Below are 25,106 nucleotides of genomic sequence, written 5' to 3'. Positions count from 1 at the left end.
CCATTGGTCTGAAAATTTAGATTAAGGTGCGTAAAATATCAGCGCTCTGGCAACCCATAAGATATGTCCACGGTCGGGTTCTAGGATAAGAAGGGATTGGTTACAGAGAGCTGAGGTGTGTGGCACTTTAGAAAGACTCGGGAACACTTTTAAAATGTACTTCTAGTAAAATAGTAAAGCATTGAGTTAGATTAAACTGGCTTTAATTCTAAAGGTATTTTTTTGTAAATGGCATTGCAAAACTACTTTTACTGGATAAGTTCATCAAATACAGCCAACCACCACCATTCACTCAAACACACACACACACACATGCATGCACACACCACAAACATCATTCATCCTGGCCTAGTGTACATGTTTTAGTGCCAGGGAAACCCCTCACAGACACGGGGAAAACACAAATCAGGACAGTATTGTGAGAGAAGTTTCCCGTTGTGTCCAAATTGCTTTTTAATACTGATGTTTCCTCTCATCCCCTTGTTTGATACAATGTTCATAAATATATGCAGAGATTTGTAAAAGTATAGCATTTGGGCATTAAAATATCATTAAAAGACATTGATTTGGACTCGCAGCAGAAATGAAAGGCGTGTTTTCCCGAAGCTCTGAGCCTGTTGTGTGTTGTCTGTAGCTGATTGTGAGGCTGGCAGCTGGCCGCCTACACTTCACTTCACTACCTGACTCCCTCCCTCTCTCTCTCTCTGACGGGGAGATGTGCCGATAGTCGCCCCAGCGCCACTTCCTGCCGCTGCCGATAAGCCCCGCGCCGCAGATGGCTATCAGCGAGCGGCTCCGCACACACACAGCCTCCTCCTTGTACCTGTTGACGAGCCGCGCCTCCTGCCTCCCATGGCGCGCGGTGGTGGCGGCGGTTCCAGGTTATCTGCTTGATTTCACTTAGCGCTTAGTTTCGGGGAGGCGTGGCCAGTCGGAGGGGCTCATGGGCCCCCCGCGAGAGCGCCCCGTGATGTATTGAGGGAGAGGGCTGATTAATGAGCAGCGTTTATTAGAACATCTGTGTCAAAGATGGCGGAGGGAAGGGGGAGAGATCCTGTTTGTAGCGTAAATAAAAGATGGCAGCCTCGAGGAGAGCACTGGCTTTGCCGCTGGACTCTTTGACTCCGTCCGTTAAATAATACGGCGTACAATCAGATGGATGTGTGGCTCTGGGACGGGCAGGTGCTGCTGCAGTGTTGGCTTCCGGCTCAGAGGCAGCTCGTAAACACCACACTCGCCTTTACCCAGACTGTACAGCCACACACACACTACACCACACTCGCCTGTACCCAGACTGTACAGCCGCACACACACTACACCACACTCGCCTTTACCCAGACTGTACAGCCGCACACACACTACACTACACTCGCCTTTACCCAGACTGTACAGCCGCACACACACTACACTACACTCGCCTTTACCCAGACTGTACAGCCACACACACACTACACTACACTCGCCTTTACCCAGACTGTACAGCCGCACACACTACACTACACTCGCCTTTACCCAGACTGTACAGCCGCACACACTACACTACACTCGCCTTTACCCAGACTGTACAGCCACACACACACTACACTACACTCGCCTTTACCCAGACTGTACAGCCGCACACACACCACACTACACTCGCCTTTACCCAGACTGTACAGCCACACACACACTACACCACACTCGCCTTTACCCAGACTGTACAGCCACACACACACTACACTACACTCGCCTTTACCCAGACTGTACAGCCACACACACACTACACTACACTACACTCGCCTTTACCCAGACTGTACAGCCACACACACACCACACCACACTCGCCTTTACCCAGACTGTACAGCCACACACACACACTACACTCGCCTTTACCCAGACTGTACAGCCGCACACACACACACTACACTCGCCTTTACCCAGACTGTACAGCCACACACACACTACACTACACTCGCCTTTACCCAGACTGTACAGCCGCACACACACAACACTACACTCGCCTTTACCCAGACTGTACAGCCACAAACACTACACCACACTCGCCTTTACTCAGACTGTACAGCCGCACACACACTACACTACACTCGCCTTTATCCAGACTGAACAGCCGCACACACACTACACTACACTCGCCTTTACCCAGACTGTACAGCCGCACACACACTACACTACACTCGCCTTTACCCAGACTGTACAGCCGCACACACACTACACCACACTCGCCTTTACCCAGACTGTACAGCCGCACACACACTACACCACACTCGCCTTTACCCAGACTGTACAGCCACACACACACTACACTACACTCGCCTTTACCCAGACTGAACAGCCGCACACACACTACACTACACTCGCCTTTACCCAGACTGTACAGCCACACACACACTACACTACACTCGCCTTTACCCAGACTGTACAGCCGCACACACACTACACAACACTCGCCTTTACCCAGACTGTACAGCCGCACACACACTACACTCGCCTTTACCCAGACTGTACAGCCGCACACACACCACACTCGCCTTTACCCAGACTGTACAGCCGCACACACACTACACTACACTCGCCTTTACCCAGACTGTACAGCCACACACACACTACACTACACTCGCCTTTACCCAGACTGTACAGCCACACACACACTACACTACACTCGCCTTTACCCAGACTGTACAGCCGCACACACACTACACCACACTCGCCTTTACCCAGACTGTACAGCCACACACACACTACACCACACTCGCCTTTACCCAGACTGTACAGCCACACACACACACTACACCACACTCGCCTTTACCCAGACTGTACAGCCGCACACACACTACACCACACTCGCCTTTACCCAGACTGTACAGCCGCACACACACTACACTACACTCGCCTTTACCCAGACTGTACAGCCACACACACACTACACTCGCCTTTACCCAGACTGTACAGCCACACACACACTACACTACACTCGCCTTTACCCAGACTGTACAGCCACACACACACTACACTACACTACACTCGCCTTTACCCAGACTGTACAGCCGCACACACACTACACTACACTCGCCTTTACCCAGACTGTACAGCCACACACACACTACACCACACTCGCCTTTACTCAGACTGTACAGCCACACACACACTACACTCGCCTTTACCCAGACTGTACAGCCACACACACACTACACTCGCCTTTACCCAGACTGTACAGCCACACACACACTACACTACACTCGCCTTTACCCAGACTGTACAGCCACACACACACACTACACTACACTCGCCTTTACCCAGACTGTACAGCCACACACACACTACACTACACTCGCCTTTACCCAGACTGTACAGCCACACACACTACACTCGCCTTTACCCAGACTGTACAGCCACACACACACTACACTCGCCTTTACCCAGACTGTACAGCCACACACACACTACACCACACTCGCCTTTACCCAGACTGTACAGCCACACACACACTACACTACACTCGCCTTTACCCAGACTGTACAGCCACACACACACTACACCACACTCGCCTTTACCCAGACTGTACAGCCACACACACACTACACCACACTCGCCTTTACCCAGACTGTACAGACACACACACACACTACACTCGCCTTTACCAAGACTGTACAGACACACACACACACTACACTCGCCTTTACCCAGACTGTACAGCCGCACACACACTACACTCGCCTTTACCCAGACTGTACAGCCACACACACACACACTACACTCGCCTTTACCCAGACTGTACAGCCGCACACACACACTACACTACACTCGCCTTTACCCAGACTGTACAGCCGCACACACAGTACACTACACTCGCCTTTACCCAGACTGTACAGCCACACACACACTACACTACACTCGCCTTTACCCAGACTGTACAGCCACACACACACACACACTACACTCGCCTTTACCCAGACTGTACAGCCACACACACTACACTCGCCTTTACCCAGACTGTACAGCCACACACACTACACCACACTCTCCTTTACCCAGACTGTACAGCCACACACACACTACACTACACTCGCCTTTACCCAGACTGTACAGCCGCACACACACTACACTCGCCTTTACCCAGACTGTACAGCCGCACACACACACACTACACTCGCCTTTACTCAGACTGTACAGCCACACACACACTACACCACACTGGGAACACCGTTTAAATAAGAGGGCTGGAATTAGAAGAATGTCAGGCTCAGGATTTCATTCAAAGTCATTGAATGAATTTTTCCTTAAGAATTAAAAGAAAGCAAAACATGTCAATGCCGTCATTGCTCAACTTTTTACACCAGAGGTTTACTGGGAATACTGACGCTTTTTGTACATTTTTAGTTAAGCTTTTCCCGTTCTGCTTTTCAATACCTCTCCGTTTGCTAGATACAAATGTTAAGATATTATAAATGTTTTTTATTTTTTCTTCATAATGATCAAATTTAAGGCTACTGGACTAATTCAAATATCTAAAGAAAATGTTATTATTATTTCTCTATTGCCCTTTGCTGTGCTGCAGCTCCAAAACCTCAAATTGTAAGTAACAAGCACTTTGATATTTAAGATTGTAGCTCACTCCACCACTGCTCACTGCACGGCATCAGCTCCTGCGGCGCCTTGGAAACCAGGACTGAAAAGAACGCCTGCTGATGTGTCCAGTAACCACATGTTTATTTGGAAATATGTCACGTTCAGGGTTCTCGTTTTTGACAGAAAAGGGAAAGTAGCTCACGATAACTGAGGAAAACAGAGGATCTCGCACCAGTGTTCTCCAAAGAAGTCATTTCCATGCTCTGCACATGGTTTCTCCACTCCAACTGTTGCTTCATACGGACATTGCACTTTTGTGAGTGGGAAAAGTACCAGTGAAAAAAGTTTAAAAGTTCCTCTTCCATTGCTGACAGTGAAACTCGCGCGGCTCCTCATTAACACTGTTGTCTGCGGTGCCACCTTTGCCCTCCTTTTCTCTCGCCGTACTCCGAAAAGACGTGAGCGCGGCCCGCTGCTGCTCCTGCCATCACGCTGCAGCGCCAGAAGCTCCTGCCGCCGCATACATTACACGGGAAATGATGAAGACCGCGCATACCTGTAATTTGAAAACAGATGGTTAGCTTCTTTTGAATATTTATAACAATCAAAAACAATTTCTCCCGCAACAACCGCGCGATTCGCCTCCAGGCCAGCAAGGTGTTGAAACATTTATTTTAATGAAACTGGCAGGGGGAAAAAAAAGCTCATCTCGCGTCTTAGTGTTTAGTTTGTTTCCTCGGCGGGAGGATGGAGGGGGCGCGCGGCGGAGAGGGCACCGAGGCGGCTGAAGGGAGCATCGACACGCGCGCCGCGGCCCTCCCAGCGTTTCAACTTTAACAGATTGTATAAATAAAGCGGAGGGGAATAAAAGGAGCTTTATCGGTTTACATGGCCCCGCTCCCCCAGATGCTGATAGCACTTCGAAGGTAAATATCTCTGCGCCACCTGCTCTCGATGCGCGCCGCCTTTTACTCACTCTTCTAATTGAACAAACGCAAAACAAACTCCGCGGCGTTTGATCAGGCAGCGCGGCCCCGAGCTCCGCCACGACTGGGATTCATAATTACATTTCACATTTCAGACATTGTTCAACTTCCAGCCCAATTATTGCCTAGATTTTTTTCAATTAAAATCTAGGTGTTGGTTGTCACACTCTTAGTGTTTTTATATTTGATTCATACACTTTCTTAATTAATTTGGGCTAAAACATCATAGTAAATCATGAATGTAATACCTTGTGCCCTGAATATATTATATCGCAATATGGACAGTATCGGGCCTTCAGTATCGTGATGCGTATTGGATGGCCCGATTGAAACATGACTTGTTCCGGCCTGGTCCGGTCCTGACACACTGCACACTGTTTCCTTCTTTAGGACTGAATGCATAAAGCACTGACTGTACTCTGTTGAATCTATGGCTGTTTCTCAATTACAAGGATGTCTCGACCACTTAGGACGGAATCCACGTCATCACACGCCACGAGCGGTGTTCCAGTTCACTTGGACCCTCCGTCGTTTGGCTCATTTACCCAGGATGCACCTGTGGATCCTCTGCTGCCTCAGAGGGTTGAATATTACCCACAATGCACTGCAACCGTGTTTTTTCTTATTATTTTTGGGCCCAAACTTTATTTAGAAAACAATAAAATATGTTTTTGTTTTGTGCAAAAAATAAACCCAATGGAGGAAGCGTTGTAAGAAAGTAAAGATTAGGTTTATTAATCTTAAAGCTACACCACGTAGAATTTTACCCAATAAATAATACTGAAATACAAGCTTTAATTTTATGACAGATATATTCACCATTGAAAAAAAAGTCATGAATGTATAAACAAACATGTGACTTTACCAGGAGTGGGTATGTCTGCAGCTCGTTTCCATGGAGATGTTTACCTAATATGTATAAGTCAGCAGAATTTTAGATTTAAACGGTAAGGTTATAGGTCCTCATCCAAATCCATTCTTTGATTTCCCACTGCAGTAATAGCATTTTCTGAGCTGGTCATAAGGAGCTATTTTTTACTGATGGCAACAGTTTAGTCCAAAAGGTTACACAGTGTGCCTTTAATGAAAGGCCTTATACTGTAGATATATATTGAGACATTAGGCCTGTGGCTGTTAACGTAAGTCTACAACTGTAGCTATTAGCGATAAACTGGACCTGCTAAATATCTTTGAAATTGCTTTCAGAAATGTTATTATTTTATTCAGGCCAAAACCAGTTAATAAACAGCTTTCATTCATAAAACTGTTGTTTTTCTAAGCATAGATTGATATTTCATCATATGATTTGACACGTGACCTTACGCAGTCGCTCGCTCTGGGGAAACACACTTTGGAGGAGCCCACCTCCGAGGACATCAACAAAGTGGGCAACGGAGGAAGGATCCTGGCAATGAGAAACAGCCAGTGTGCTCTGTGGGAAGCTGCATATGATGACTGATAATATGGAATGACTGATATGACTGGGATGAAAACGTCTGATTTTAGAATACAGTACAGTACAGTGCAGTAAATAACCACAGTACAATAGAGTTTGAATTAGTGATGATGCAGAGACCTGAGGTTTGATGCTTTGTCTATGAAAATGAAATCTTCTAGGGTTAGGGTTGATTTGGTCCAAATGGCGCTGGCATTGCAGCAGGTGGATATGGATCCTTTAGTGCAGGTGTCTTGGTGATTTTTGGATGTGTGTTTATTTGAAAATCATTTTCTTAATCCGTGAAGATGAATTATGGTCCAAAATGCAGTCAGTTGCATGTTTGAAAGTTGCTGAAATATCTAAACTCACCCTCTTTTTTCTGTTTGGTGATTTTTTTAAAAATGAATACATTTGTTGCTTTTGTGACTTATAAAAAATGTTGTATTTTGGCTTTAAAACTGCGTTCATTTGACTTGTTGCTCCCAGCATGAATAAACCATGTAATTGTAGACCGGAAAAGCTTCGGTTTGGAAACAGGGATAAGGTTTAAAACATGACTTAAAACATCTTTTTTTGGTTCATTTGTTAGAACAGATCACTTCAAATTTCAGGTTCACCGACAAAACGTAAACCCACTGTAAAGATTGGGAATCTGAGCTGAGTTTTCTGCAGGGCATTAAAAGTCAGGCTTTAAAACAATGGCCCTGCTTGATTTGATTTACTCCATAAGTTCATTGAAAATACAATATTTACAGCTAAATTCATTCAGCAGCAGATTTTGCAGTGTCCAATTTACTTTTATTTCTAATGTTGGTTCAGAATTGGTTACAAATCTTCAAGGGGGGGATGCCTTGATTTGTTCTCATGTGTAGCATTATGAATTTTATTTTTGGGGCATTACAATGGCTTTAAAAAGTCTATGGGCCTGTCCCAGACACAAGTGGCAGCAAAAACGGGACAGAAAACGACCCTCAGTGACCTGCCGAGGCTCATGAGATTATTCTAAACATACGACGTGACAAGCTTTTCTAAATCAAGGTTTTTGATAGTATTTGCAGTAGTATTCAAAGTAGCACGTACAAATGAGTTGAAATAAATGAATATGACTTTGACATGAGGTTTCCCTCCAAACTAAAGTCCCTTCCCTCTCCTCTCTCTCTCTCTGTGTTTTCCAGAGCATGATTTCGTCCATCGTGAACAGCACTTACTATGCAAATGTGTCGGCGGCGAAGTGTCAGGAATTCGGGCGCTGGTATAAACATTTCAAGAAGACAAAAGACATGATGGGTAAGCAGAACGCCGCGCTGCACACGCACAATGGGCCGCGAGTGCAGCCGCGATGCGCGTCACTGTAGAGCGCGGCCCGTTTGTTTTTTATTCCACCGGGAAGGGAAGGGAAGGGAAGGTGAGTTAAAGCGCTGGGACTGGGGAATAGGACAGGTACTTTTAGAGGCTTAATCAGAAAAGCTAAATATTAGGGATATGCATTATCGCAAAACATCATGATACACATCTCTGAGGTCTTCCATCTTTATCCAAATATATTTATTGAATTTACAGTTAAAATCACATTGGTCACTCACACTTTGTTCATTCATACCCTTAACTGCATTCATCCACTCACTCGTTCACTCTGTCACGCACACATGCACACTTGAGGAGAGAGGCGCAATCGAGACATTACATTATTTGAGAGAATACACGGATATTGTATATATCCATCCATCCTGTACTGGCTCAGGATCAGCAGAGGATCCAGTCCAGAACAAGATGGATGAATATTGCTCGGCATCAAGGGAGCCCAGGAAGCGATCGCTGGATCACTTCCTGGGGACCCCCTCGGCCGTTCACACGGAGGCACTAAAAAAGGAAAGTTAAAAAAAAAAAACCGAAAAAAAAAAAAAAAACCTTCACCTTCATAACTATACAAAAGTATAACAGTAAAAATGATTTGAAACCATCATACAGAGACAAATAAGTGTAAACATGATACTGAGGTCTTCCATCTGACTTGACATTTATGCCTCAAGTCAAAAACAGGCTTTTTACTATCCTTGAATGTCATTAAAGAGCATTCAAACTGGCATTAAATAGAAGTTTCTTAAAGGGACTAGACGGAGTTTAAAAATGTATTTTCCTCCCCTACATGTTCCAGCCATGTCCTAATGTGTAGAATGAGCTCAGACCTGTTCACCACAACTGCCTCTAAAATCCTGCACTGTCACTCAAAAAGGTATTAATTCGGGTCTGAAGTGCCGTCATGCACGAGCTTAATACAGAGGCTGCAGTTACGCGTATGACCTGATGTGGCAGTAGTATAAAATGGCAAACTTGCATCTAGCCCCTTTAAATACATGAAAATGAAAATCTTGACATTCCTTTAGTTCTTTTGCTGTATAAATTGCACTGGGTTACAAAGTCAGCTGGGTACAGATGAACAAAGTGAAGCCGGTCCAGAGGTGAGGGCCATAATACTGGAAAGACGCCTCGCCGTCTGTGTGTGAATAAACTAGTTATTATTAGTGACAAAAAGAATCTGTAAAACCTTGTTTTTTGGGGTTCAGAGCTCAATAAATCAGGCAGGAATTAGATATTAAACTAGCCTAAGCCTGTAAAGTGTGGAGTCTGTAGGGGCTGCTAAAGTGGAGATGTTGTTAAAGAGTGAAATGAAAACTTCATTTGGAGAAAACGGCCCGAAAGTTTAGCAGCGTGTGCGTAGCTTTGTAGAGGGAGAGTTTAGTCTATTTTAAAACAAAGATGTTCAGGGAGAAAGCTAGTTCAAAAGGTTGACCAGTGTGTACCTTTGGTTAAACCGTTAGCTTTTAGACCTGCCGTCTGTTTCTACATTTGTTGTTGTATCTTCCCTCCATTCCAGGATTTGGTTTATGTTTCTGTCAATGCATTTCCCAGGATCATGCCAGTCTTAGTATGTAGTTGTGTTGCTTTATCATGGGATCGCCCTCCCTGTACAGTATATGATCAGACTCACGTAAAGCCAACAATAGATTCAGATTCAGAAAACTTGATTTATCCCAGGAGGGCAGAGATTAGTGCCTTGGTTTGTGGTCAGAGGAGCCTAAAACACAGACCACCTGCTACACAAGGGATCGAAGCTCCATTCTTTTGAATCTGATCTTTACTATGTTGTTCAGGCTCTTTTTATCTTTTGACCAGCCATTAGCAGCTTCTCGTGCCTCTGACCACACACAGATAAATGTAACCAACGCTGGCTTTAGTATCACACATCCGCTCTGGTCATGGTTTCAGTGCAACTTAGAAAACATTTCCTATACAGTCTACATTCAGCTGCTCAATATCACAACGGATATTATCCAAAACCCTTTCAACAGTATTTTTCTTTTCAAATCCCCCACAATGACGTCAAAAGTACAAAATCAGCCCCAAAACAAGGTCGAAAGTAAATCAGTGAAGTCGAACTAAAAGTAACTTCTGCACATTTGAGTGTTGTTATTTCAGGCTGTGTTTGCAGTGTTGGACTCTGTGCTTTTGCCATGTATTGTGGCTTCTTGCGTCCCCAAATACTGTGAAAACACTCATCTGATACATATGTTTCAGTCTTTGAGCTGCCGTCTGACAAACAGGCATGACTTTGAAGCATCGAGAAAAGTTTTAGTCAAACTTTTCACATATTGAGGAATTCTGTACTGATCAAAAATGCTCCAGTCTCAGTTTAGAATTTGTCATTATTTCCACAAATGTCCCAATGTCTCATTAAGTCCAGACACTGCAGGTGAAAACACCGATTGTTCCTGCAGTGGTCACTTTGGAGATTAGCGTCTTGTTTTCTTTTCTTTAATGTCAGAGTAAAAACAGATGTTTGTTTAAGGCGTGTTGTCTGAAGTCTGAAGTGAACATGGCCACACTCCGCACGTTTGATATCCACGTGACGCTCGGAATCCCCCCAACAACATTTTGTAATCTAATGGGGATAGACATTACTAAACTTTAGGGCCGTTTTCTCCAAATGAGGTTTTCATTCCACTCTCGCTCCTCTTTAGTCTTTGACAAAAATACACAATGACATTTTTTTTTTTTTTCAGTAATAACTAATTTATTCAAAAACAAACAAACAAAACAAGATCCCAAATGTTTAAACCTGGCTTTGTCCATTATTCAGATTTGTTCGCCGAAAATAAAGCGATTTGGCCATTTTTATTGTACATTGTATTTTTTTATGGGTTCTTTGAGGAAAACTCCTCCTCGTGCCGTCCTCACGACACGTCCCGTTATCTAATCACTTTTATCTCTCATTAATCTATTACCACTGAGACAGTGCGGCTGAGTTGGGCCTCTCCGAATCTTTTATCCGTTGTTTATGCTCAGAAAGTCTCCAGTTTTTTTGTTGTTTTTTTTTCCCGCCAACAAAGGACGGCGATGACTTGTAACAAGCCACTGCCTCGCGCTCAAATTCAATTAGATCTTTTATCAACGCCCCCGAACAACGCGTGCTTTGTATTATCTCTCGAAAAAACCCTTTAACCCGCCAGGAAATAAGGTTACGTAATTCATATAGAAAAGAGGAAACGCCATGCATTTGTGTGAGATATTAGCCGCTCCGATCAGTCAGAGGATCTGTGGAGTCTGTGTATCAGGACGCTCTCACAGAACTCTTTCTGATCTCTATCTTATCTGAGCTTTTGGTTTTGGAAGTGGAAACACAAGCTGGCCATTTTTATTTACTGGAGTCTCCTCACAAACTCCCACCCCCTTTTCTCACGGCTGATTCTGAGTGGAATTTAACAGGGTTTTGGTCACAAATTAGAAACAACTGCTACAAACTGGGTTTAAAAGGCTTCCAGTTGCATTCAAACTGGCTTCTTTTTTTTACTCATTCAAAGAAGGTATGACTCCAAAACACTGCACTTCTGATGAAATCCTCTCCCTTTTCTCTCACTTTTACAAAACACTAAGTTTTGCTGAAAAATTGCCCATTTTATGACATTTGCATTTGGATCTGTACGTTTCTCTTCATTCTTCTGTTATGTGTTTGTTTGCAAACATTAAGAGACGATGAATGCATGGATTCTCTTGCATTTGTGGTTGTGCTTTTTGAGCTTTAAAACGGCCTTAAAACGTCTTCTCGGACTGGCTGGAGTCAATTGAATCTTTATTTTAAATCAGTCACAAGATCTGTGGTAAACATGTGAGTCTCTTTATGGAGCCTCGATGTGTGTGAAAGACTCCACCAACATGTAGGACTGGGTACCGGTACTTTTTGTTCAATCAATCAATCTTTATGTATATAGCGCTTTTCATACATTTCAAGGTCTGCACATTTACAATGTCAGGTTCATCTCCAATGTCAAGAAATTGTGCAGAATGGGGACATTGTTAGTACTAAAAAAGAGTTAGAATAAGGGATTTTGAATTTGGAAAAAGAGAAAAGGTGGGTCAGAAATAAGATAAAAAGGGTGAAAAATATATTGGGACAAATGGGGCAAACACTGGGCAAAAAACAATGGGGGAAAAGATCATTTATTTGAGCTGAAACAACCAAGTTGCTTCCTTTAATGCCGTCCCTGGATCTAAAGAGAGGCGGGGTTTTTCAATTCCTGCTTTTCGATACCGGTCGTACCTAAAATGTTCCAATGCCGTATGGGTATGGTTTAACCGTTTAACTGTTTAACCGTTTAACCGTACCCAGCCCTACTAACATGATCTGGATCCTCTGTCTCCTGGACAGGTGCAGAATGTACCCAGTGAACTTGATTTGAAAACCTAAAAGGCAAATCTATAATTCAGGGTTTCCGCTAAAAGCTTTACATCAGAGTCTTACTGACATCTTTGGAAAATTGTGCCATTACTTTTTTACACCAGACGTTTATTGAAAACACACACATTATGTCCAAAACACATTTCACTGATAGTGTTTGTAAATGTTTTGTCAGATTTAAACACCTTTTTGCTCAAAAAGATCTGGTTGCACCCACTTTGCTTTTAAATATCCACAATTCAAATCATCCCCTGCTTACTGGAATGGATATAAAGCTTTACAAATGAGAAATGGAGAATTTGTTTGCATTTGTCACATAAAAAATGGCATGTTTAAGCATTGGAATGGCACTGAGAGCAGAACCTGTGACTTGCTGCCTGTGTTAACTTGGTTATTGTCATAAAAGAGTCAAATCACCTTGTTACTAACAAACCGCTCTTTGAAAGTGGAACTGTAGCTGACTAACCCTGCGTTATTTCTCCCCTCCCTGTGTACTGTGTGTGTGTTGTGTGTGTGTTGTGTGTGTACGGTGTGTGTCCATGCTGTTGACTGTGCAGGCATGCGGCAACCCTCTCAGCTGGAGGGCTACCTGGGCACCTGTGTCCTCCGCGAGAGCCCGCGCGCCAATGCACTAGGTACGTCAGCCGTCATGGCCCCACACGCACACACACACATACACACACACACACACACACGCACACGCACACGCACACACACGCACACACACTCGCACACACACACACACGCCACATGTGCGCACACAGGGGGTAAAAGGGGATAAAAGGGGACTGTGTGCGTCAAAGGGAAAGTAGACATTTGTTCCAGTCTTTTCATTTCATTGATTATAAAAAGCCACAAAGCGTTTTCAACTCCTCCAATTGAATATTTGGGCCCAGACGGTTCGAACGATGAAGAGAAAAGAGTGAATGCAGATTTTTCACTTTCTTTTGTGGAAGGTTTTTAAGTGATAGTCTGTAAGTTTAATTATTTTACTAATTTAATAGATTGCGTATAATTGACTGCCTGTATCATAACTTAAAGGGACAAGATGCAAGTTGGTCATTTTTATACTCACTACTGTCACTTCAGGTTTTACGCGTAACTGCAGCCTCTATATTAAGCTCGTGCATGACGGCACTTCGGACCCGAATTAACACCTTTCTGAGTGACAGTGCAGGATTTTAGAGGCAGTTGTGGTGAACAGGTCTGAGCTCATTCTACACATTAGGACATGGAGGAACATGTAGGGGGGGGGGGAAATACATGGAACATGTAGGGGGGGGGAATACATAACATTTTTAAACGCCGGTTAGTCTTTAAGTAAAATTACATGATGATAGTTTCTCTAAAGTCCTTCCTTTTTCCAGAGTTCAGCAACTAATCAGAATCCACGGGCCATCACTTTGACCAATCAGACGAGCTTTCCTGTGAACCGGCCTGTCAGGTCCAATCAGGAGAGGATAGTTGGTTTTCAAATGTTACTCTCACTTTGTAATCTTACAGACTATCACTTTAAAAAGGGATTTCACTGGACGGCCCATCTCTCTCAGACACCAGACCGGAAATGACTCATTTTGTGTGGCAGAAAGCGAACTTAAGGCGAGACGCTGCAGGTGAACAGGGGAAAATGAACTGCTGACTTGGATAAGAGGAAAAAAATGTTTTGTGACATACTATTGACAAAGATTTGCTCTGTAGGCTTTTGGATCTTGTTAACTGTGGAGTCTTATGGAGCGACTAAAGTGCACATGTTGTTAAAGAGTGGAAGTTTAGTCCCTTTGTCTGCACATGCGCCCAGTGTATATTTCTCCCGGTTTTAGCCGCTGCTGTCTCCCACAAAGGAAATGACCATATTTGGATTACGGCGTCATCTTGGCCACAGCCTTTCGGGCATGTGGACACCAAACAAGTCAGTATTTGTGGAAGACCCTGTTGGATGTAAAGCAGCCTCTCAGACGCTGGAGAAGGTGAGGCAGCTGAGCGCGGCCTAATGGCTTTGAGGTTCAATAAACAGCTCCCAGCACTTTAGAGTTTAATAGAGCACAAACTGATGAATTAATCTCCTCTCAGCGCACAGAGCCGCCCGCAACAACACGGCCTTTCATCCACACAGCTTTTCTCAATTCATTTGTTCAAGCGAAGGTTTTGCTTCTTACCTTTTTTAAAGACGACCGAGCAGTCAGTGAGTGGAGTGAGTGTTACAATAGTTCATGATAATAATGACTTTTGACGAATAGCGAGTACAGTACATGTCTGTGATGATTTATGTTGATCGAGTTCTTTCTTCTGAAGTGCCTTCTTGTCAAAATTCTATTGTTGAGAACTATTTTAGTAATAGATTTATCGTTTTCTCGTAAATACAAAACCGTTTTTAAAGTATGACGTGTTTTAGGGCTGCTCGATTATTGAAAAAATAATAATCACGATTATTTTTGTCATAATTGAAATCACGATTATTCAAACGATTATTTGTTGCCTTTAAAAAAAATCCATCAAAAAAGTGACAAAAATCCATCAAAAAAGTGACAAAAATCCATCAAAAAAAGAAAAAAATCCAGCAAAAAAGTGACAAAAATCCAGCAAAAAAAAGAAAAAAATCCAGCAAAAAAATGACAAAAATCCATCAAAAAAGTGACAAAAATCCATCAAAAAAGTGACAAAAATCCAGCAAAAAAGTGACAAAAATCCAGCAAAAAAGTGACAAAAATTCAGCAAAAAAGTGACAATAATCCAGCAAAAAAATGACAAAAATCCAGCAAAAAAATGACAAAAATCCAGCAAAAAAAATGACAAAAATCCAGCAAAAAAGTGACAAAAATCCCAAAATGAAAAAAAAAAAAATTGGAAAAAAAAATTGAAAAAAAAAAAAAATGAAAAAAATAATAAATATATATATATAATAGATTTTTTGCGATTATGCTAATTTTGTAATCGTTTACTGTTGTAATCGAAATCGTAATCGAATTTCGATTAATTGCACAGCCCTAACGTGTTTTGTACATTGTAAATTTCATAAATATCTGACTGTGTCTCATCCAATCAGAAAGCAAGAACAGTCACGTTAAGTTTAGTCCATCAAAATCCTCAAGCTAGTTTTCATACTCCTGTCACAGCCAAACAATCGATCGATTCATCCTAAAAATAATTGGCAGATGAATCAATTACTACAATAATGGGTAGTTGTAGGTCTATTAAAGTCAGAAGCTTGAACACATGTTTAAATTACTTTTCTAAAATCTCTACTACGATAGATAATCCAAACGTTGTCAACTCAAGCTTGCTATTATACAAGTACAATGACTTTATTTTTACTTTTGCTGACCTTGAGCGCCTCACAGCTGAAGCGTGCAGCTTGTTTAGTCTCTGTTTTAGTCAGGAAACTTTGAGGTCTTCATCCTCTCTGCCCTGTTCGGCCCACTGCACTCCCCCCGGCCCGCGCCCCATTGTTGCACCTAATCCGGCCTCTTTGTGGGCGGATTCCACAGGAGGAGCACTCCCCAACACGCTCCTGTTCCCCGCACTCTCTCTCGCTGCATTGACATGGAAATGGCTCCCAATGCCCCCCAGCAGTGCAGCGTACGCACGTCCGCTCGCACATCCACGCCATATACCATCAGAGCCCCCGCGCCAGTGCCAGGGATTATCACGCCGCAGGATTATTACCCCCATTCCTCTGTTCCTCTCCCCCACGCCGTTTGTCTGCGCTCAATAGCCCCGTCTTGGCGGCTTCTGACAGTTAAAAAACAGGCGATTATTTGTGATTATTTTTTTGGGACAACGTCCATGGCCCTAATCTTTCATCTCCAGAAACCGCATCCCTGTTTCCCCCCCCCCTCACCATAAAGGCTGATTTCGCTTCCACAAACGTGGTGTTGGGCTTCTGAGGTGTTAAAGCTGTTTCCTGCCCCCTCACTCCGTCAGCTCCCGACGCCAGCGCGGTTCTGATTCGCCTTTTCATGTCCGCGTGTGTGATTTTTTAAGAACGTAAACATTCACACAGGCAGCTGCTGTTTACTGAAATTCACATTATAAAACCGGCTTTTATTTAAGATGCTGCTTCAAATGGGCACCGTTTAGTCATTTATTTAGCAGCCGCTTTTTGTTTCCTTGGGACACTTCTCTATTCATCTCACCGTCCAATTTTTAGCATTACGCCCAATATTTCTCAAATCTGGACCTAAAATGAGACTTAAATGGAACTTAATCAGACTAATTCTATCGAAACTGGGTGCAAAGCATGTCGAAACACACAACTTAAACGCATTGCTAAAGAATATGAATAAAGTCTATAATTGCAGATGACCCTGAGTGGCACCTGAAGAGGCCCAAAAGCATTTAGATCACTATCATAAATTCTTCTTGAATTGATCTAAAACACTAAACAGTTTAGCTTGGAAGTAGGAAACATCAAATCCAAAAGTCACTCTTGATGACATGATATGGAAGCACCGAGCCTTCTCCTCCGATCGATGGCACATGGATCTCTGTCTGGGACGGTGACCCGGGCACGCTGCGTGCACACACTGCCTCGTCTGTCCCGGGCCGTCCACATGACGAGCCGCAGACCGAGCCCTGGACCAGCAGGTCCCACACACAGGGCCCCTTCTCTGTGCTCTGTCTGCCCTAGCCGTAGGATAGTTTGTACATCAACCAATCACAAGTCATGAGAGTGAAACATCGTACTCTGTACAACCAATCAGCTAAACCTTGACAAGGCCCTAACCACAAACCTTAAGGAAAATATGTTTTATGTATTTTTTCATAAGGCAAGGGCCTTTAAAAAAATAAAATAAAAATACCTATGCTGCTGTGCGCTCAAATCATTTGGAACTGCACAGCAGCATGGGGACCATGGCCGAAATCTGTGCATGGATTTGGGACCAATCACAGAACGAGGAGGGACGGCAGACGATGACACACTGTTCCACATACAGAAGCTTGTAGTTTGTTTACAGGTTAAAAAAAAAAAGTGTATTTACTGACAAAAGTTTTTTAAAAGTAAGAGCTATTTGAAAAGATACCCCCAGGTACTCTGACGATTGGTAACTTCCACAAAGAAAATGACCATATTTGGCTTACAGAGTGTTGTTGGGGGGATTCTGTGTGTCACGTGCATACCAAACATGTCAGTTTAGATTTTAGATAATGTCCCAAGTCAACAAAATGTTATCATCATATCTGAGTTAGCAGCTTGTATACATAAAACATAGATACTACATACATACTACATACTTACTACATGGAGAGCTGGCATTTCGTCGTCTACAGAGTGCGTTGTAATTCCTGAATAATTGTGACTTTGGTGATTCAAAGTGCAGTTGTCTGAGGTCACACTGAAACGGATTCCTCTGCTGCAGTTGTTCTAACTTACTGGGAAGTGAACAGTGTTTGTGTGTTCAGACAGAGCAGCATCGTCAGCACTTTTCTGAGGTTGAAAAAGTTGACACGTAAAAGCAGCGTTCTCTGAAAATAGGCCTCCGTAAGTGTGCCATACTCGACACACTACAGGGAAATGTGAGGGACTATTTTTACATAAAGCTGCAAAAACCTCTTGACACGTTGTTTTTCTTCACATTGATGGATTTTGATTTCATTTTGTCTTATTTGAATGAATTTGGCTATTTCTCATACTTATGAACATAGACGAGATTGACCTGTTTATTAGGACTTCAGAATGGAAGTGACCAAAGTATGGATTTTTAAACTATTTTACATGACTTCATGTTTAAATTCATCTTGGTTTGTCTCTGTGTGTTTCAGCAGAGATCGACGGCCTCTCTGACCTGTCCCCTCCCGGCTCCAACCACAATCACCTTGGCTTCTCCCAGCAGCAGCAGCCCATCCCGGGCAGCACCGCGGAGCAGACCCCCTCGTCCCCGGTGCCACCCCTGTCCCACGCCCCGCCCTCCCATGGGGGCCAGGGGGGAGGCCGACAGCCCCTGCCCGGCCTGCACCACCCGGGCCTGGTGTCCACGCCCATCAGCCCGCAGCTGGTCAACCAGCAGCTGGTCATGGCGCAGATCCTGAACCAACAGTACGCGGTGAACAGGCTGCTCGCTCAACAGTCGCTCTCGCAGCAGTACCTAAACCATCCGCCCGTCAACCGCAACCACACCAAGCCCATGGAGCCGCAGACCGGCTCCAACACCGACGTGTCCTCCGAGATCTACCAGTGGGTCCGCGATGAGCTGAAGAGGGCAGGAATCTCCCAGGCCGTGTTCGCCAGAGTGGCCTTCAACAGGACGCAGGTGAGGCCACGCTCAGATCCACACCGTCTGGTTCTCAAACTGTGGTACTGTGGTAGAACCTTTTGCAGACAGGAGAGTCCTTTGGCTGTTTCAGCTCCTGAAGGGGCAGAACTTTCAGTCGGACCAGGAGATGCAAGTACATGTGCATTACTGCATTTAGCACGATCCATATGGATTTTTGGGTCCAATACCAATACTCTAACCCTCCTCTTTTCGATGCAAAACACAGCAAGTCTCGATATTCTTATTTTTTTTTTACACAAATCAAAGCCATGTTAATATCATATAATCATTTTGCTTGTATCAGCCGGCTGATATATTGGTCGGGTCCTATTAAATATTTATTTACAGCACACAATCCAAACACAAATCCAAACTTTAGACTCACCCACTTTATTCTTGTTAATTTTCCACCTTGAAAAGTGCGATTTCGAACACATGCTTCAGTTTGTTTTGCTAACAGTAGGGTCAGGCTGTACAGTACAAACATGCACAGAGGGGACAGGGGGTTCCTCTGTCTGCAGGGACGAGGATCACAGGGACGGCCTCGTTCAGTCGTTGGGTGTGGAAACGCCTATCGGTGCTACGCAGACTGCTTCACATGCAGAGATGTGCTGTTCACCACCAAAGTAAAAGCTCTTCATTGTGAACAGTTTGAATCGATCTTATTCAATCAATGGTTTTGTACAGCCCAATATCACCACGGGTGTTGCCTCTCAGGACTGTACAAACATTAAGACAATGAAACAAAACAATAAACAAGACAATGTAAAGTTCAGGAAAATGAAGTATCCAGGCAAACATAATGTCCAAATAAGTGTCGGCAGCAGGTGGTGACGAGCCGCGTGGGTGTCCCCCGCCCTTAGACTCTCCGACACAGCGAGGAACATCTCAAAAACCCAGTGGGCGAAAAATGAAACCTCAGGGAGAACCACAGGAAAGATCCACTCCCATGGACAGGCTACAGGACGATGGAGTCCCTCAGCAGAAGAACCTTGTTGGAGCTTCAGTTCTTCTTGTCCAATCCCTGTAGGCGGGGGTCCTCCATTCCTCCATGGACAGGGCTGAAGACCGCATAGGGATTAAATCTACGCAGAAGTGTTGGTTCAAGCGGAGGCAAGAATAGCCAATAGGCCAAATTAGATATATATATTAGATATACATTAGATATACAATCAGCTAAAATGGCCTCTACGGCTAAGTTTAATACGTGGATTAACAGTAGTAGCACAGAGAGCTAAAGTTTTAACTTGCTCACAACAAGTATCGACACTGAAAAGAGTCAGATCTTTGTTTTCATTTTGTTTTACTCATTTGGAAACAGCACAGCAGCAGAGCAGGCAACAAGTGAAGGGTTATTGCATAGAAAACTTTAATGACCCGGTACTAATGTAAACACATTGTAAGATTCGTATTTTTTTTAAATCAAAATGAAACTTGAGAAAAACAAAATCAGCTTCTCGTGATGTCATTTTAACAATGACGATACTTTGGCCGTGTCTAAACCCATGCAAAGCACAGACTGATCAAAAACGTGCCTCTAATCTCAGTCCAAGTCTCTGCAAGTGCTTGTGTAGGATCTATGATAATAGCGCCTGCTCACGTCCCAGCCCCTCCCCGCCTTTATTTATTAGCTGTTTGTTGTTTGCCATATGTGCGTTAATAAAAGCGCTGGGGGAGGGGCTGCAGGAGGTAAACGGGGGGAGGAATAAAGGCCGATGCTGAGCGATAAGCCCCTGATGAGGCTCTGAAGAATGCAGCTCTCACACTCATAACAAAAGCTTTACGTCTAACGAAGAGGCTGCGGCGCCACGCCATTATCACCTCGCATTTTGGACCCGTTCAGACCCGCCCGCACCTCCAGGAACGCGTGGAATTCACCAGACATACCTCTGTACGTGTAATTGTTAGTCTCACAGCACCGGGCCACAATGAAGGCCGTTGTTCAATCAAAAAGTGTGACAAGTTGGCAACGCTCAGCGACAGAAGGAGGTTCAACACCCGGGCTCCCACATCAATCCCTATCACAGCCAAATCCCGACATTTCAAATGGAAAGGATGCTGTTTTAGCATTTAGAGAGCAATAGATGTTTCAGTCTCTTTTTACCGTTTGTCCTTGGCCTTTTCATATCAACTCCAAACTCATTCTATTATTTTGCACCGTGATGTCAAAAAGAAAATGTACCTTTTTTTTGTCATTCTATTATGGATAACATCCATCGGCTGTCATTGAGCTGAACACCAAACAACCAACCCAAATATTGAATGATTACTCCAAAAACATGCATAAGGGTGGTGCAGTTCATAATTGTGCTAATGTAACTAAACTAGAGCTTTACAATACATCGCCTTAACTCTGTATCACAGTGCTGTGCGACGCAAAGCGAAGCTTCAATCTACCGCTCAGACTCCGAGGGCTGCCATCTGACTGACATTTACACATTTTTGGATAAATCCGCTAAATCCGTCTCACAGCGTGCAGCCTTGATTTCAATATTAGTTTTGTCAGGCATGATTCTGTCCGTTAGCCCTGGGGCAGTTATGGCTACAGAAGTGGCTCTCTTTGGTTGTGAAAGGAAAGCCTAAAAACCCGAGGCGGGAAAAGCCCCACACGCCTCTGATTAACACTTGTAAACTGATCAATCCCACAAAATGGAGCGTACTTTCGCCATCACCTTGTTTTATGACCAAATCACACCTTATTGACGGAGTGCGTGGCGGAGGCGGCGAGCGCGGCGCGGGGGCCCCGAGCGCGATGAAAAGGCCCAATCACAACACAGAATAGTCTCATCGCTGCATAATGAAGGAATCCACTCGTATTGAAGAGGAACAGAGCAGGCTCTGATGAGACTCGGCAGCAGCTCCAGCGGAGCCACAAACAGCTGGGTCCGAAAATGGAAGTCGATGGGACATTTACGGCCACTGCATCGGAGAGAAAAACACAACAAATCTGTCTACTGATCTTTGACATGTTTAAGAGAGAACACAACATGTTCTTATCTGACTCTGGCTTTTAAAAAGTCCTTTTAGTATTGAGCAGAACTGAAGTGGATTCACATTTATATTTACAAAGCTCGAAAATTGTGACATTACATCTTAACGGTACATTAGCGTAGTATTTTCTATTGGTGCACAAACGTTAAAAAATAAACCATGTCTAAACCACAAATCTAAGCTCAAGTCTGAACTAAGACAATAGTCCCATGAATGTCAGACCATGTTAGCAGCTTTTAGACACAATAAGGTCTAACGGAGACACAGGGACATGGCGTCCTCTGCTGAGGACTAGTCCTTACTAGGGCTGGGTACTTCAACGATACTTAGTTTACAATACCGATACCTGAACGATACCTATACTAAAATATTAGTCATCTAGACCAGAAAACATTTATTCTATAAAATACTATTTCTTGAAACAACCAAGTCACTTCCCTCACTCCTGTCCCTGGGCCGACAGCATCAAAACTTGGTCTTTAAAGATATATTTTTGTTGGTACCTGCTTTTAGTTTGGTTGAACAGTACCCAGCCCTAGTCCTTACAAAACTGCAGCCTTTTTGATTTGCTTATAATGGTGCCTTCCCGGCAAGTTTTCTTGAGTTCACTTTTCCATCACATTCCACCTCATGATTTTCTGGTAAGGCATATTAATTTGTGACTCATGTATCGACAGCACAAATAGGAGGTGGTTAGGATCAATATTGGGAATGCTTGGTGCTTGGTGGGTCCAATTTACCCCAACGGGAGACTCTCCGTTTTTGAAAGAAATCTCTGAACCTGATCATTTTTTTGCATCAGGCTCCCAAAGCCAAGCCACTGTCACTTTGCAAAGCACCAACAACACGTCCAGGTTCTTCAGTGTTTTCATCACTCTGGACACCATTATGAGAAAATGAAATGATCTTAGTTCATATGAGCCAGTAATCATAGCAGTATTAGTCATAAACCAATTCAAACGATAAGCTGTTTACAGCCACAAACCTCTGATGAGCGATGTCCATTGGCCTGATCCTCCGCAGGGCCTGCTCTCCGAGATCCTGCGCAAAGAGGAGGACCCCAAAACCGCCTCCCAGTCGCTGCTGGTCAACCTGCGCGCCATGCAGAACTTTCTGCAGCTGCCTGAAGCCGAACGCGACCGCATCTACCAGGAGGAGAGGGAGCGCAGTCTGACCGCCGCGTCCGCCATGGCCACGGCGCCGCTCATCAGCACGCCGCCCAACAGGCCCGTCCAGGTACTGCACTGCTGCTTTTATTCACTCACAATGCCACTGTCCCTGCTTACTTTATTATTCCACTGCAGGAAGTGATCAGATAAACATTCCACACTGTACATAAGTGCCAGTTCGTCTTTGCAAGCCCCAGTTCTGTCCTTAGAATGTGGACTTCTCTAGTGATGGGTGAGTGAAGCCGTGTGACACGTCAACGCTTTCACCAAAGACTCACTAAAGGCTCGGAGCTTCAGAGCCGCTTCATTCTGTGTGAGCACTGACCTCTTGTGGACACTTTATTGTTGCGACTTTTCATAAATGACTGCAGCACCAACGCTATCGAAACAATGTGTGCGGAAGTTTCAAACAGACGTGTGGCGGTTCGACCAATCACAGGACAATAAATAAAAGTCATTTACTTTAGAACGTGGTTCAGTGGGCGGGGCCAGTCACCTGCCGCTCTGCTGCTCCGAGGCAGGACATCAATACACCATCTTTTTATTTCACTCTGTCAGAGATAGTTTCCCACGGCCAGGTGCAGAAATATGCACCATAGGATCGCGGTAAAATGGGGAAACATTTATTTATCACTTACGGTTCACGACGCCAAAGTCAGGACAAGAAAACATCCCCGATTTAGCGCCACCCCGCTCAAAGCTGTCACACTGAAACACACTGAAACACTCTGAGCCATAGAGTCGCTTTGAAACACTGATACACGACTCACAGAGTGAAGCTCTTTTCGAGACATTTGACACTTTACTTTGCTGTAGCAAAACAGGCTCGAAGCAATCTGCTTCAGGAAGAGCGATGCAAGCTCCGCTTTGTTTGCCCATCACTAGAACTCTCCCACAGTATCACCAAACATTTTGATTCTGTTTAACTAGACACTTCCCTTGTATTTGAACAATGTATTTAAGTTCAGTGTTTTTTTTTTCTGGTTGAGACATAGTTTTGTCCAGTTTGGTTTAGTTTTAATCCTTTTTAGACTGAGTTTATATCCGAGCAGGAGGATACTGTGAGTTTGTATCAGACCAGGAGGATACTGTGAGTTTATATCAGAGCAGGAGGACACTGTGAGTTTATATCAGAGCAGGAGGATACTGTGAGTTTGTATCAGAGCAGGAGGATACTGTGAGTTTGTATCAGAGCAGGAGGATACTGTGAGTTTATATCAGAGCAGGAGGATACTGTGAGTTTGTATCAGAGCAGGAGGATACTGTGAGTTTGTATCAGAGCAGGAGGATACTGTGAGTTTGTATCAGAGCAGGAGGATACTGTGAGTTTATATCAGAGCAGGAGGATACTGTGAGTTTATATCAGAGCAGGAGGATACTGTGAGTTTATATCAGAGCAGGAGGATACTGTGAGTTTGTATCAGAGCAGGAGGATACTGTGAGTTTATATCAGAGCAGGAGGATACTGTGAGTTTGTATCAGAGCACGAGGATACTGTGAGTTTGTATCAGAGCAGGAGGATACTGTGAGTTTGTATCAGAGCAGGAGGATACTGTGAGTTTATATCAGAGCAGGAGGATTCTGTGAGTTTATATCAGAGCAGGAGGATACTGTGAGTTTGTATCAGACCAGGAGGATACTGTGAGTTTATATCAGAGCAGGAGGATACTGTGAGTTTGTATCAGACCAGGAGGATACTGTGAGTTTATATCAGAGCAGGAGGATACTGTGAGTTTGTATCAGACCAGGAGGATACTGTGAGTTTATATCAGAGCAGGAGGATACTGTGAGTTTATATCAGAGCAGGAGGATACTGTGAGTTTGTATCAGACCAGGAGGATACTGTGAGTTTGTATCAGAGCAGGAGGATACTGTGAGTTTGTATCAGAGCAGGAGGATACTGTGAGTTTATATCAGAGCAGGAGGATACTGTGAGTTTGTATCAGAGCAGGAGGATACTGTGAGTTTATA

At 44.1% G+C, this 25,106-nt stretch overlaps 1 protein-coding gene across 10 annotated transcripts in view; it reads left to right on the top strand.

The window, feature by feature from the left end:
- The window catches only part of satb1b (SATB homeobox 1b), a 123,932-nt gene that overhangs the window by 60,979 nt on the left and 37,847 nt on the right, over window positions 1–25,106 (top strand). For 4 of the 10 annotated variants that reach the window (XM_079562225.1, XM_079562222.1, XM_079562220.1 and 1 more), the window contains exons 6-9: window positions 8,166–8,277; window positions 13,282–13,359; window positions 18,485–18,972; window positions 22,990–23,202. In XM_079562225.1, the coding sequence (XP_079418351.1) occupies window positions 8,166–8,277; window positions 13,282–13,359; window positions 18,485–18,972; window positions 22,990–23,202 (891 nt within the window). The remainder of the gene's footprint in view (window positions 1–8,165; window positions 8,278–13,281; window positions 13,360–18,484; window positions 18,973–22,989; window positions 23,203–25,106) is intronic. The other 6 variants (XM_079562221.1, XM_079562219.1, XM_079562218.1 and 3 more) reach the window with 4 other exon arrangements.

This window comes from Gobius niger (assembly GCF_951799975.1).
Source record: "Gobius niger genome assembly, chromosome: 8".
NCBI classification, from domain to species: domain Eukaryota; kingdom Metazoa; phylum Chordata; class Actinopteri; order Gobiiformes; family Gobiidae; genus Gobius; species Gobius niger.
This window is presented reverse-complemented; position numbering and strand designations above follow the sequence as displayed.